This window comes from Mus caroli, unplaced genomic scaffold, assembly GCF_978045245.1.
Source record: "Mus caroli unplaced genomic scaffold, Mus_caroli_1 scaffold_1, whole genome shotgun sequence".
NCBI classification, from domain to species: domain Eukaryota; kingdom Metazoa; phylum Chordata; class Mammalia; order Rodentia; family Muridae; genus Mus; species Mus caroli.
Window position 1 is genome coordinate 116536511 of NW_028227256.1, and position 12585 is coordinate 116549095.

General features: G+C 49.8%; 1 protein-coding gene across 4 annotated transcripts in view; it reads left to right on the forward strand.

Moving 5' to 3' along the window:
* The window catches only part of Sctr (secretin receptor), a 51321-nt gene that overhangs the window by 11911 nt on the left and 26825 nt on the right, over positions 1-12585 (forward strand). For all 4 annotated transcript variants that reach the window (XM_085840558.1, XM_085840566.1, XM_085840565.1 and 1 more), the window contains one exon: positions 8693-8800. In XM_085840558.1, coding sequence (XP_085696684.1) covers positions 8693-8800 — 108 coding nt within the window. The remainder of the gene's footprint in view (positions 1-8692; positions 8801-12585) is intronic.

The following is a 12585-nucleotide window of genomic DNA, read 5'->3' on the forward strand; positions in this document are numbered from 1 at the left end:
AAATTATTGAACGTTCCAAGTCTGATCTCTGGAACGGAGATGATCATGTCTGTTTCAGAGGTATAATGATAAGTGAGAGAAAGTGGGTAAGGTGCAGAGATTCCGAATCTAAATATTCATCATTGGAGCTAGGAATGTTGTTCAAGTGACAGGCCACCTGCCTACCATGGACAAGACCTTCCTTCCACTCTGTCCCTAGGATCATGGTCAGTCAACCGATACATAGGTGAATACTTATCATTATCATCAATCAACACTATTATACATTTTATATTTAAGTGTTAATTGTATTCCTAGTCTCTCTTTGCACCCTATCATCTAAGAGTGTATCATTAAGAAGACATCCTGGGGCTGGGGAAGTGGCTCAATAAAAACACAAAGACCTGAGTCAGATTTCCCAAGAGCCCAGTTGTTTTAAAAAGCCAGGCCTGGTGGCATACACTTGCAATTCCAGTCCTGGACTGGAAGCATATGCAGTTTCCTGAAACTCACAGGACAGCCAGACTAGCGCATTTCAGACCAGTGAGAGACACGGTCTCAACAACAGGACATGGCATCTGAGGTTGTCTTCTGCCTTCCACAGGCACCACACACATATGAGTACATAGGAACGCATGCACACACATACAGGAACGCATGCACACACATACACATTCCCCCCCCCCCCCATATGAAGGAACACTTGCACGCGCACATGCAAATGCACACACATGTGCACACACAGAGACAGAGACCAAGAGACAAAGAGAGACAGGAACAGAGAGACAGAGAGAGACTGGTTGAAGATTGTTCTTAGAACCAGGCAGGTGTCACATGCTCTGAGCCTGATGCGAGGCCTGGGATGGGTTAAGGTGTGCCCCCACCTCCGCTGCTACCTCAGTGGGTTTCCAATAAACTCCGCTCTCAATCCCTCACAAGGTTCTCTCTTGGCTCATGTGCTCTGGAGTGGTCAGGGGACTCTGCTGGGGGTCTGGGGTTAATGGTTAAGCTGTTGTAGAGGTTAATGTTTGAAAACGAGACAAATTACAGGAAATGCCACTCACGGAGGGTCACCAAACCTGAAATACTTAGTACATAGAAAAGATTGACTCTTCAGCTTTTTTGAGTCGGGGACTCAGTCCACTCTGTGGGAATGTCTCGGGGTCATGACCTTAGCTGCCACTCTGCTGGGATATTTATTACTGGGTTTGTAGAAGCCACCGTCCTCTCAGAGGGGGCTGGGGAAAGTTTCTGGCTCTCCTTACAAGAAGAATATTCCAGAAGGATAGTATGGTGGCCAGATATTTGTACGTTCTGTGGTAACAGACCTGGGCATTCACCCAGATTTGTCACGTAGGGCCTGTGTGACCTCTAGCAGACCTCTCTGGGCCTTGGTGTTCTGCCTTCCCTGTCAAGTGGCGCATACCAGTGCTCTCTTCTTGTCTCCACAGCTGGTTGATCTGCCCCAAGTGGGAAGGCACAGGAGTTTTTGTACTTTTTTGCTTTTCTGTTGACATGAGCTTCACATTAAATCAACCTCCGGGAGGTTTACAGTCCCCTGGCATTGATCACCCTATGCAACCACTTGTAGCAGTCTAAAATGCTCTTATCAGGCAAGAAAAAACCGTGGCTGGCTCCCTGGTGACCTCCATCAGCAGGTGCAGGGTCCCAGAGCAGGGGTGTTCCAAGTCCTACACTCCAGAAATAGTCCCAGGTTATCATCAGGCCATCTGTGCTGATTTATAAATATGTCCTGAAGGTGGCCCTGTGCACACACATGGGAAAGAGTAAACGTTGGCAGAGAGAGGGCTGGCTCTCTGTGAGCCAGGCACCCTGCTGGCTGGGGCCCTGAAGATCACCAAGGCCCTGTTCTGCCTTCCAGCTGAGCCTTCCTCCACTTCACCCTACACCTGCATCTGGGGGCTCTCACTAGGCCAGACCCAGGCATGTGGTGTTGGGTATCTGCCTTGGGCCTGGAACAGACTCAGGGGCTAGGGACTTCCTAAGTCTAGAGGAGTCTACACCCTCTGCTGGGTGGAACAGACTCAGGGGCTAGGGACTTCCTAAGTCTAGAGGAGTCTACACCCTCTGCTGGGTGGCAACAGATCATTCTCTCTTAGCTGTGGCGTTTAGTTCGACTCCATGCCCCTTGGGTAGCTGACACTTAAGCCTTGGCATTTCTCTTGTCTGTCTGTCTGTCTGCCTGCCTGCCTGCCTGTCTGCCTGCCTGCCTATCTGCCTGCCTTTCTATCTATCTATCTATCAATCTATCTATCTATCTATCTATCTATCTATCTATCTATCTATCTATCTATCTATCTATCTATCGATCTATCTGCTTGTTGTTTGCTTATTTATTATTTTTATATCCCCTCCCTCCTCTCCTTTAGTCCCCCCTCCCCTCTCCTCCCCTCCTCCATCCACTCCTCCTTCCTTTCTCTTCAGAAAAGGGCAGGCCTCCCATGGAGATCAACCAGCCACAGGATACACAGTTGCAGTAAGACTAGGCACCTCCCCTTGCATTAACGCTGGACAAGGCAGCCCAGTATGAGGAAAAGGGTTCCCCAAATCAGGCAACAGAGTCAGAGACAGCCCCTGCTCCCACTGTTAGGAGTCCCACAAGATAAAGCTACACAACTAGAACATGTGTGCAGAGAGAGTCTAGGTCAGACCCATGAAGGCTCCCTGGTTGGTGTTTCAGTCTCAGGTTGGTTGATTCTATGGGTTGTGGTGTCCTTGACCCTGTGACTCCTATGACCCTCCCTTTCCCTCTTTGGCAGTGTTGCTTGAACTCCACCTGACGTTTGGCTGTGGGTGAAACCTCTCTGATGACAATTGGGCGAGTCACCAGTCTATGAGAACAGCAGAATACCATTAGGAATCATTTCATGACCTCTTTTGTGTGTGTGTGAGTTGTGGTCTATCCTAGGTCTCTCGGCTATCCAGCCTCTGGATCGGGATCTCCTGGCAGTGTCAGGGGTGAACTCATGGGTCTCAAGTTGGACCAGTCGTTGGTTGGCCACTTCCACAATTTCTAAGCCACCTTTATTTACCCTAGCACATCTTGTATGTTGAAGCATTGAAGGTTTTCATGGCTGGGTTGCTGTTTTAATTCTTCCACTGGAAGTCTTGTCTGGTTACAGGAGATGGCTGGTTTAGACTTTATATCCCCCATTGCTAGGAGACTTAGCTAGGGCCACCATTGTAGATTCCTGGGAGTTTACATTACACTAGGTTTATAGCTCATCTTTGAGATGGCCCTTGATTCCAGCTGTTTCTTCCAGTACTCTCTCCCTCCATCTTCCCTGCATCTGATCCCTCCTGTTGTCTTGGTATTTCTTGAAAACACCTCAAACTTTTCTCTGTGTGCGTAGTAGCTAAGAGATCACTATCTGTAGCCACAGGGCCCTTCTGTGCCTGGCTGGGGAAGTGTGTTCTGTAGGGCTCTCTGTGGTCTGGTCTCTATAGCCATTCTCCTCTGAGCCACTTTTCACATCAATTGTATGGCTTTGAGGGGCCTGTGTCTTTCCTTTTTCTTCTCTCCCTCCCTCCCTTCTTTCCTTCTTTCTTTACTCTTCCCTCCCTATTTCCTGCTCTCTTTCTCCTTCCTTCCTTCCTTCCTTCCTTCCTTCCTTCCTTCCTTCCTTCCTTCCTTCCTTCCTTCCTTCCTTCCTTTCTCCCTCCCTTCCTTCTTCCCTCCCTCCCTCCCTCCCTCCCTCCCTCCCTCCCTCCCTCCCTCCCCCCCTCCAGGGTCTCCTGTAGCTCAGGCTAGCCTCAAAACTTCCTAGGCAGTCAAAGATGACCTTGGCCTTCTGATCTTCTTCTCCACTTTCTGAGTGCTGAGATTTCAGGTGTGTGCCACCATGCCTGGTTCTGTGGTGCTAGAGCTGGACTCAGGGCTTCCTACATGTTAGGCCAGCACTTTCCCCAACAGAGCTGAAGTCCCAGCACCCTGTTAACATTTCCCCTCACTGCCCCACCCCCCCATCGTCTGAAGACAAAGTAAATTTTCTAAAAAACACATAACCAGTAAAATAAAAACTGTTCAGACAAGTAGCACCAAAAAGGTCAGGCCTCCATGTGAGAAGTCTCACCTGCCAGGAATTCATAGGTCTGCTCTCAGCCCTCAGTGCTCAGAGGATGGAGCTGACCTGGGCAAATAAGAGCATCTGTGGATGTTCAGTAAATGCAGGGTTGAGAACCAGTTCTATTGATATGGAGGGCAGCCTGGTAGGTGACCCTTCACTGGGTTGAGGAGACAGGAAGGCTGTACGGGACCCCAGCTTCATCCTCTTCCTGCATTTGTCTCTCTGCCCCTGGACTCCTCCATTCTTCCTCTAAGCATGGGCTGTTGACTCCCTGTCACACCTAGGCTGTTGCAATAGTCACTTTCAGAATGTCTGCTTCTTATAGCTCAGGCTTGGCATAGTTCCACCCCTGCCCAGGGCCTGGCTGACATGAGGAGTGTGGCATTGAGCCAGCTGGCAGGGGTTTCTCCTACCCCGGGGCACCTTTAGCATGCTCCAGCCAGCTCTAGGTTAGCTGTTCTGTGGACCCTGCTCAACGTAACTCCCCACCCCCAAGACTCTCACACACTCTGACACCTCATTCTGTCTGGCCAGGAAGTCAAGGTCACCTACCACATGGACTGGAGCCTTTGGCTAGTGGCCTGGTGGCTTGGCCAGCCCCAGAAAGCTCTGATTCCCACTTCTCAGGTAGCCAATAGTCTCTGGAAGTGGCCATCTGCCCCCAGTACTGGAGAAAGCAGGGAGTAGACAAGGAGACCATTCTGCAGTCACACGGAGAGAGACCTGCTTAAGGAAGGGGGAACACCGGTTCCTCTTTGACCTCCTGGGACTCCAAATGCTAGAAACAGAAAGCAGTGTTTTCTGGAAAGGACCCCCCTAGGACCAAGTCACACCTGTTTCATTCTTTTCTCACCACTGTGACAAGATCAGATTAAGAAAGGGCGGGGTTGGTTTGGGCTCACAGTTTGAGGGCGCAGTCCACAGTCCATCACGGCAGGCTCAGCATCAGGAGTCAGCTACTCCACAGGAGCCACAGTCAGCAGAGAAGAGATGGACGTCTGTGCTCAGCTCGCTCTCTCCCCGTTTCCTTTCAGCCCAGCCCATGGACCGGTGCTGCTCACACTCAGGGCGGCTCCTCCCACCCTAGTTAACTCGGTCTAGAAAACCCAGACACGCTCAGAAGTTTACCTCCTAAGTGGTTCTACATCCCATCAAATTGACAGTGGACATTAATTGTCACACCCAGGGACACTGGGAAGACCCTTATCAGACCTGGAGAGAACACCCATGGGTGCCTGGAGAAAGACTGGCAGCCTCTGGGATGGTGGGGCAGACAGGCACTCCATAGCTGCTCCAAGACAGAAATGCATAGGGCTTTCTGCCCCAGGCTCCCTGTGAGATCCTGGGTGAAGATTGAGACGCATCCAAGCACTGCTCATCTCCTGGGCTCCTCAAAGGACCAGCATCTATCCAGTCCTTCATTTCGCAGATGCTTTTGCTGGCTCCTGGAACCCCATCTATATTGGATGGTTTTCTTGTTGCTCTGACATAAACAACCTAAGAGAGGAGGAAATTATTTTTCTCACAGTTCCCAAGAGTTCAATCTCTTGTCCTCGGCTCTACTGACTTTAGGCCTGTGGTGAGGCAGAATGCCGTGGTGGTAAGAATACGTTCAGAAGGATGCTGTTCGTCTCATGGGAGGCAGGAGGCAGAGCAGAAGAGAGAGACTGAGTACTGTGCAAACACTCACAGACTGGACCCTAGTGACTTTCTCCCTCCAACAAGCTCCCCTCAAAAAACTTTCAGAGCCTCCTAGAACTGTGCCACCAGCTGGAGAACCAACTGATTATTAGTACAGGGGCCAGTAGGGGACATTTCTATTCATATCACAACAATCCGGTCTGGGATGTGGCTCAGTTGATAGCCTAATAGGCATAAACCCTGAGTTCCATCCCCAGCCACTCATAAATGATGACTGTGATGATTAGCTTTAATCGTTAACTTGAGTCAACCTAATGTTGCCTGAGAAGAGAATCTCAATGAAGGAGTGTCTACATTGATTGGCCTGTGGGCATGTCTGTTGGGGATTGTCCTAATTGAGTTAATAGATGTGGGAAGAGGTAACTCACTGTGGGTAGCACCATTCCCTAGGCAGGGGTCCCAAGCTGTATAAAAGTGGAGAAACAGAGCTGAGAACAAGCAAGAAAGGAAGCAAGCATGCAATCATTTCTCCCCTGCTCTTGATGTGGTCATAATTTAACTAAATCCTTCCAGTTCTTGCCACAGTCATTTAACCTAGAAATATAAAACAATAAGTCATTCCTCCCCTTACTCTTGGTTAGAATATTATTATATCATAGCAACAGCAATGACCTGAGACAATCTGTATTCTCAGGATTCAGGAGGTGGAGGTAGAAGGATCAGGAGTTCAAGGCCTGTCTGAGACACATAGTGAGTTCAAGGTTATTTTGGGATACATGAAACTTGGAGACAGAAAAACAGTGGGAGGCAATGTTGAAGCATCAGTACAAACAAGTGAGGTGTCCTCATGACATCCGTATCCCTTCTCAGTACAATCTCCATGGTAACCTGACCCACCACAGAGGCTCTGCCCTGTATGTCCCATCAGAAGCAATGGGAAGTATGTCCAATATACAGTGCTCTGGGCTTTGGCCTACAGTTTTCTAATTCAGCCATTGGGAGATCAGACCCAGAAACCTGTATTTTTATAAACTCCCCAGAGATGCTTTGAGAACTAGCCTCTCCCTGAGCTGAGTGTCCAGAGTGTCCCAGTTCTCAGCACACACAGACAGAGGCGGTCATTGACCTAACTTCCAAAAGGAACACTATTGTCCACCAGGCAGAGGGTCCTCAAGAGCAGAAGCCTATCTGATGGTCTACAGCTGAAGCCCTTGAGCCTCCTGTGAGCCAGGCATAGTGGGGGTACTCAGTATGAGGCCAGTGAATGGTGGATGGACCGGCTGGCACCCTGGTGTTCACACCAGTCCCCTCTGCCTACAGATGCCTTTGACATGCCTGATGGCTTCTCGGATCCATGTCTTTATTAGGGCCCTCTGGTCTGGTGTTTGTGGAAGGAACCCAGGCATATGATTCAGCCCCCACTTTCTTTTTTTTTTCACAATTTTTTTTATTACATATTTTCCTCAATTACATTTCCAATGCTATCCCAAAAGTCCCCCATACCCCCCCCCCACTTCCCTACCCACCCATTCCCATTCTTTTGGCCCTGGCATTCCCCTATATTGAGGCATATAAAGTTTGCAAGTCCAATGGGCCTCTCTTTCCATTGATGGCCGACTAGGCCATCTTTCGATACATATGCAGCTAGAGACAAGAGCTCCAGGGTTCTGAGTAGTACATCCTGTTGTTCCAACAATAGGGTTGCAGATCCCTTTAGCTCCTTGGGTATTTTCTCTAGTTCCTCCATTGGGGGCCCTGTGATCCATCCAATAACTGACTATGAGTATCCACTTCTGTGTTTGCTAGGCCCCGGCATAGTCTCACAAGAGACAGCTATATCTGGGTCCTTTCAGCAAAATCTTGCTAGTGTATGCAATGGTGTCAGCGTTTGGAAGCTGATTATGGGATGGATCCCTGGATATGGCAGTCTCTAGATGGTCTATCCTTTCATCACAGCTCCAAACTTTGTCTCCTACAGTCCTCCGCTCTACCAGCTGAGCTATCGAAGGGACATCAGCCCCCACTTTCAATGAAGCAGAAGCCATGAAGAGGAGTGAGGTGGTGTGGCTTACTGAGTTGACCCAGCCAGGAAACATAGAGGCAGAGTGTGCCTGCCTAGCTCACCATCTGGTGCCTGATTATAGTCTCCAACCACCTGACCTGTCCCAAGGCATTGGTTGATCCCAGGCAGGCTCAGGGCCATTGTGAAGAGGCAAGGAGGTGTGTGTGTGTGTGTGTGTGTGTGTGTGAGAGAGAGAGAGAGAGAGAGAGAGAGAGAACAAGGGTTGGGTCTGGCCAGGATGAATTGGGTTAGCAGAGGGTAGAGAGGTCTGGGGAAGAGAGAAGGTGAGTCAGATGTGGTGTGTTTTGCCCTAGCGGGCCTGGGAGAAGTTCAGAGTTAGGCTGAGGAACAGGGCAAGGGCAGGCTATAGCCCAGGATGAAGATGGTGTGAGTCTAAAAGAGTGGTTCTAGGAAACATTGCTTGGATGGCATTGTTTTTGTTTCTTGAGACAGAGTTTTGTGTAGCCCAGGCTGGCTTCGAATCTGCTGTGCAGCTGAGGATGACCTTGAACTTCTGACCCTCCTGCTTCCTCCTTACTGGGATTATAAGCTTATGTGGTGCTGGAGACCAAACCCAGGGCTCTTGGGTATGCTAGGCCGGTGCTCTTCAAACTGAGCATGCACAGCCTTAGCCCTGGTGTTATGAGTTGAATACATTCCCCATAGGCTCGAGTGTTAATCACTTGCCTCTGGTTGACGGTGCTATTGGGAAAGATTTTGGGAATTATGGGGGGTGGGGCAAGAGCTGGAGAAATATCTCAGAGGCAGAACACTTGCCCAGTGTGTGCAAGACTCTGCTTTCCATCCATGTCCCAGCCCTGGAAAGGTGGAGTTCAAGGTGTCAGTGTATAATGGGAACTGGGGTTAAAGGGCGGTGGGTGGCCTTGGTCCGTGGTCTACTCCACCCCAATCTTCTCTGCAGGCTGTGAGAGGTTTTGGGACAACATGACCTGCTGGCCCTCCTCGGCACTGGCACAGACAGTGGAAGTGCAATGTCCAAAGTTCCTGAAGATGCTCTCTGGCAGAAATGGTAACCACTCAGCGTGAAGCACCCCAACCAGAGGTTGTTATGGTTCTCAGATGAGGACTTGGGTACCAGGAAGCTGTGAGGAGGAGCAGTGTGGGAAATCATAAGGGGAAATCTTGGGAGACTAGAATCCTTGCACAAGTGTGTGAGAGCTCAGGGTCCCAAGGAAGGAAGCAGGAGACAAAGGCTTTAGGGAAGTATGAAGAAGACTGGGGCCGTTGTGTCGGCTCAGCATGTTAAAGGTGCTTGCTGCTAAGCCTGTTGATCTGAGCTTGATCCTTGCTACTTATGTAGTGGAAGAAGAGAACTGACTCCTACAAGCTGTTCTCTCACCACCATTCGGGCATCCAAGAGAAAAAGGGTAATAAAAAGGAGGAAGAAAAAGAGGAGGGTGGGAAAAAAGAGGAGGAGGGGAGGAAGAGAGAAAGGAGGGGGAAGGGGAAGTGGAGGGGGAGGAGGAAAAAGAGGAGGGGAGGAGGAAGAGGAGGAAGAAAAGGAAGAAGAGGAGGAGGAAGGGGAGGGAAAGGAAGAAGAAGGGGAAGAGGAGGAAGAAGAGGAGGAAGAGGGGAAAGAAGAGTGGGGAAAGGGTGGATGGGAAGGGAAAAGAGGAGGAGGGAAGGAGAAGGGGACGAGGAGAGGAGGAAGGGGAGGGGGAAGAGGGGAGGAGGGAGAGAGGAAGAGGAGGAAAAAGTGGAGGAAGAGGACTTGGCATTGGCTAAGATGGGCCTCATAACCCCAATTTAGGAACCCTCTCCCTTCTTGCAATATTTTTGTTCCCTTAGCAACCAGTCACCTTGCTTCAGATACCCCTACTATGCCTGTCTCTAGAACACTTTTGTGCCTGTTATTCTGGGCCTTGCTGGTAACCAGCAGCTCCCTGGGTGCCCTGACTCCTGAAGGGATGCCTGACCTGGGTACATCTGCATCTTGTGCCGTGCTGCCGTGCCCAGCTTCACATGGGTGCTGGGGATCCGAACTTGGGGACCTGTGTTTGCACAGCAAGCTCTTCTCATCTGGCCTCTCCCCTGCCCTGGAAGTAAATTTAAAACATTTTCCTTTGTTCCTTCTCCCTCCCCGCTCCCACCTCTCCATCATCGTCCCCTTCCCCTGCCAAACTTACGTCTTCAACTCTACTGAGGATCTATCCTCCTGGCAGGACCCCTCCATGTCAGGTACTTGAGTCTGTGAGGCTCAGAACTCAGGCCATTCACGCAGCCATGACTTGGAGCAATGTACTAACCTAACGTCCAGGTACCGCCATGGCCAGGCAGCTTCCTGTTGAAAAGGATGTACGCCTCTCATCTGTACCTGGCATTCCCTCCAAAAAGCCTTCTTAGAGCCCCACACCTACCCAGGAAGAACCAGTACCTGGCCACAAAGGTGACCAAATGCCTGCCTGGTTAACTGCTTGAACTCCACCCACCTCTGAACTGTTGGCAATTCACAGCCAAATCCCCCACAAAGCAGTTTTCTGCTCCTGCAGCTTCATCTACCTGCCACAGGGTGTCACTGTGGGGACACGGGCTGACACTGAGGCCCTGCCTTCTAGGAGTTGGCCTGGCTCCAGGGCTGGTGGGAGGATCTTACACTCACTGGGCCATACCTGCCCTCAGGGTGTTGGCTGGCCCAAGAGCTTGGGTCAAGGCCTGTCTGGGTCCGCTAGTGACCAAGAACTTTTCTCTTGCATAGTGCTGCCTCAGAGCTGCTTGGACTTTTGCCTTTTGCCTTTCCAGTGAGAAAGCTTCCCCACATTGTGTTCCCAACCCCAGGAAGAAGAGCTCGTGGACACCAGCCACTGTTAAAGACAACTTCCTTTGGAAGGAGACAAATGTGTTCTAGAGTTAACTCCTAAGTAGCCTTTCCCCACAGCAGTCTCCATACTGGTCCAGACGGCCATTTGGATGATTAGAAAAACTGCAGGCTGCTTTCTGTCCCAGATAGTTCTCATTCCAGGCCTAGAATGTTCCTTCAAGGAGACATTCCTTTGATTCTTTGAACAGCACTGGTATTTCCAATGTCCCTTGTTTAAATTGTATTTAGTGGGCCTTGATACCACAGGCCTGTAAACCCAGCCTCCTCGAAGGCTGAGGCAGGAAGATTCCCAAGTTTAAGGAACAACTTAGAGACTATGTCTCAAAACAGAATGTAAAAGAAGAGGCTGGGAGACAGCTCTGCGGGGAAAGTGCTTCCTGCAAACATGAGGGTCTGAGCTTGATCCCCACCACCCTTGTGAAAGCCAGGCAGAGGTCCATTCCTGTAATCCCAGCACCCGTGGGTGAGACAGACACATGGAGATCTAGAGTTTGCTGGCCATTCAGGTTAGCATGGTAGGTGAGCTCCAGGTTCAGTGAGAGCCTCACAAAAATAAAAGTAAAAATAAAAACAAAAATAAGGTTGTAGAGGTCAAGGAAGACACTTTATGTCAACCTTTGTCTTCCCTGCACAGAGACTCACACACACACACGCATACCACACACCACATACACACACATACATACACATACACACACACACATACATACACACACATACACACACACACATACATACACACACCTGCACACACACATACATACACACACCTGCATACACACATACACACACATACATATACACACCTGCACACACATATCCACACACATACACATACACACACATACATATACACACCTGCACACACATATCCACACACACACCACATACACACACATACATATACACACCTGCACACACACACACACCACATACATACACACACTTGCACACACACACACACACACTTACACACAGGAGTGTGTATACATACACACATAGTTAAAAAGGGTTAGAGATATAGTTTAGTGAAAGAGCTCTTGCTCAGCATATCCCAGGCCCTAGGTTCAATCCCCGATCTCTCTTTCCCTCTACACACACACACACACACACACACACACACACAAGAACACACACCCCATATACAAGTTTCTGGGTGGGATCAGGTGCTGGTCCAGCCTTTTAGGAAGGATCCCAGGGTCTCAAGAAGCAAATGACAGTTTTGGACAGGTTCTTCCCTGAAATGCACATGCATGCATACACAGGCCTGCAAATGTCAGCTTCTGGGCTCTTCTGAAGGGATCCCTGTCCCTTTAGGAATGAGTCCCAGAGGAAGTGAGTAGAGTTGAGGGTACAGAGAGAGCCCATTCTTGCTGTATCATCCTAGCTTTGTCAAAGGTTCAGGAACCAACTGAGTCATAGTCAGATATCTTTGGAATGCTACTGGGTCCCTGAGGACCCTAGACAGGCAGGCAGTTGTGCTGTGCTGGACCCATAGAGAGCCACCATCTCGGCCTGTGCCGATGGCCTTTGGTTCTGGAGCTGTGTCTTTCTATCCAGTCAGCCCACATTTGGCCATCATTCTTTCCTGCCCCACAGCCTCCTTCCCTGACTTCATTCCAAAGCTCTCTCACCCCTCCCTTCAATGCTAAGACTTTATACTCCGATAGGGCCAGGGACCCTCAGGTCCGGAAGAGCAACTTTTGGAAGCCAAAATAAGACAAGGCATTAGAACCAATTCCCAACAGGTAGATGTTAAATGTGTACCTAGCATGCCAGTGGTCCTGGTAAGATTCCCTGAGCCATATATGCACACATACACAAGCACACACATCCATGCCCATCATGGAAAATCCTCCCCACCTAGCATACCCCATACAGTGGGGAACTCAACCCTGTTCTCTATGAGAAGAGCTCATGTCTGTCAGCCTCATTTATTACTCTGCCCGAGCAGCAAGCCAGTGTTGATGCCCAAC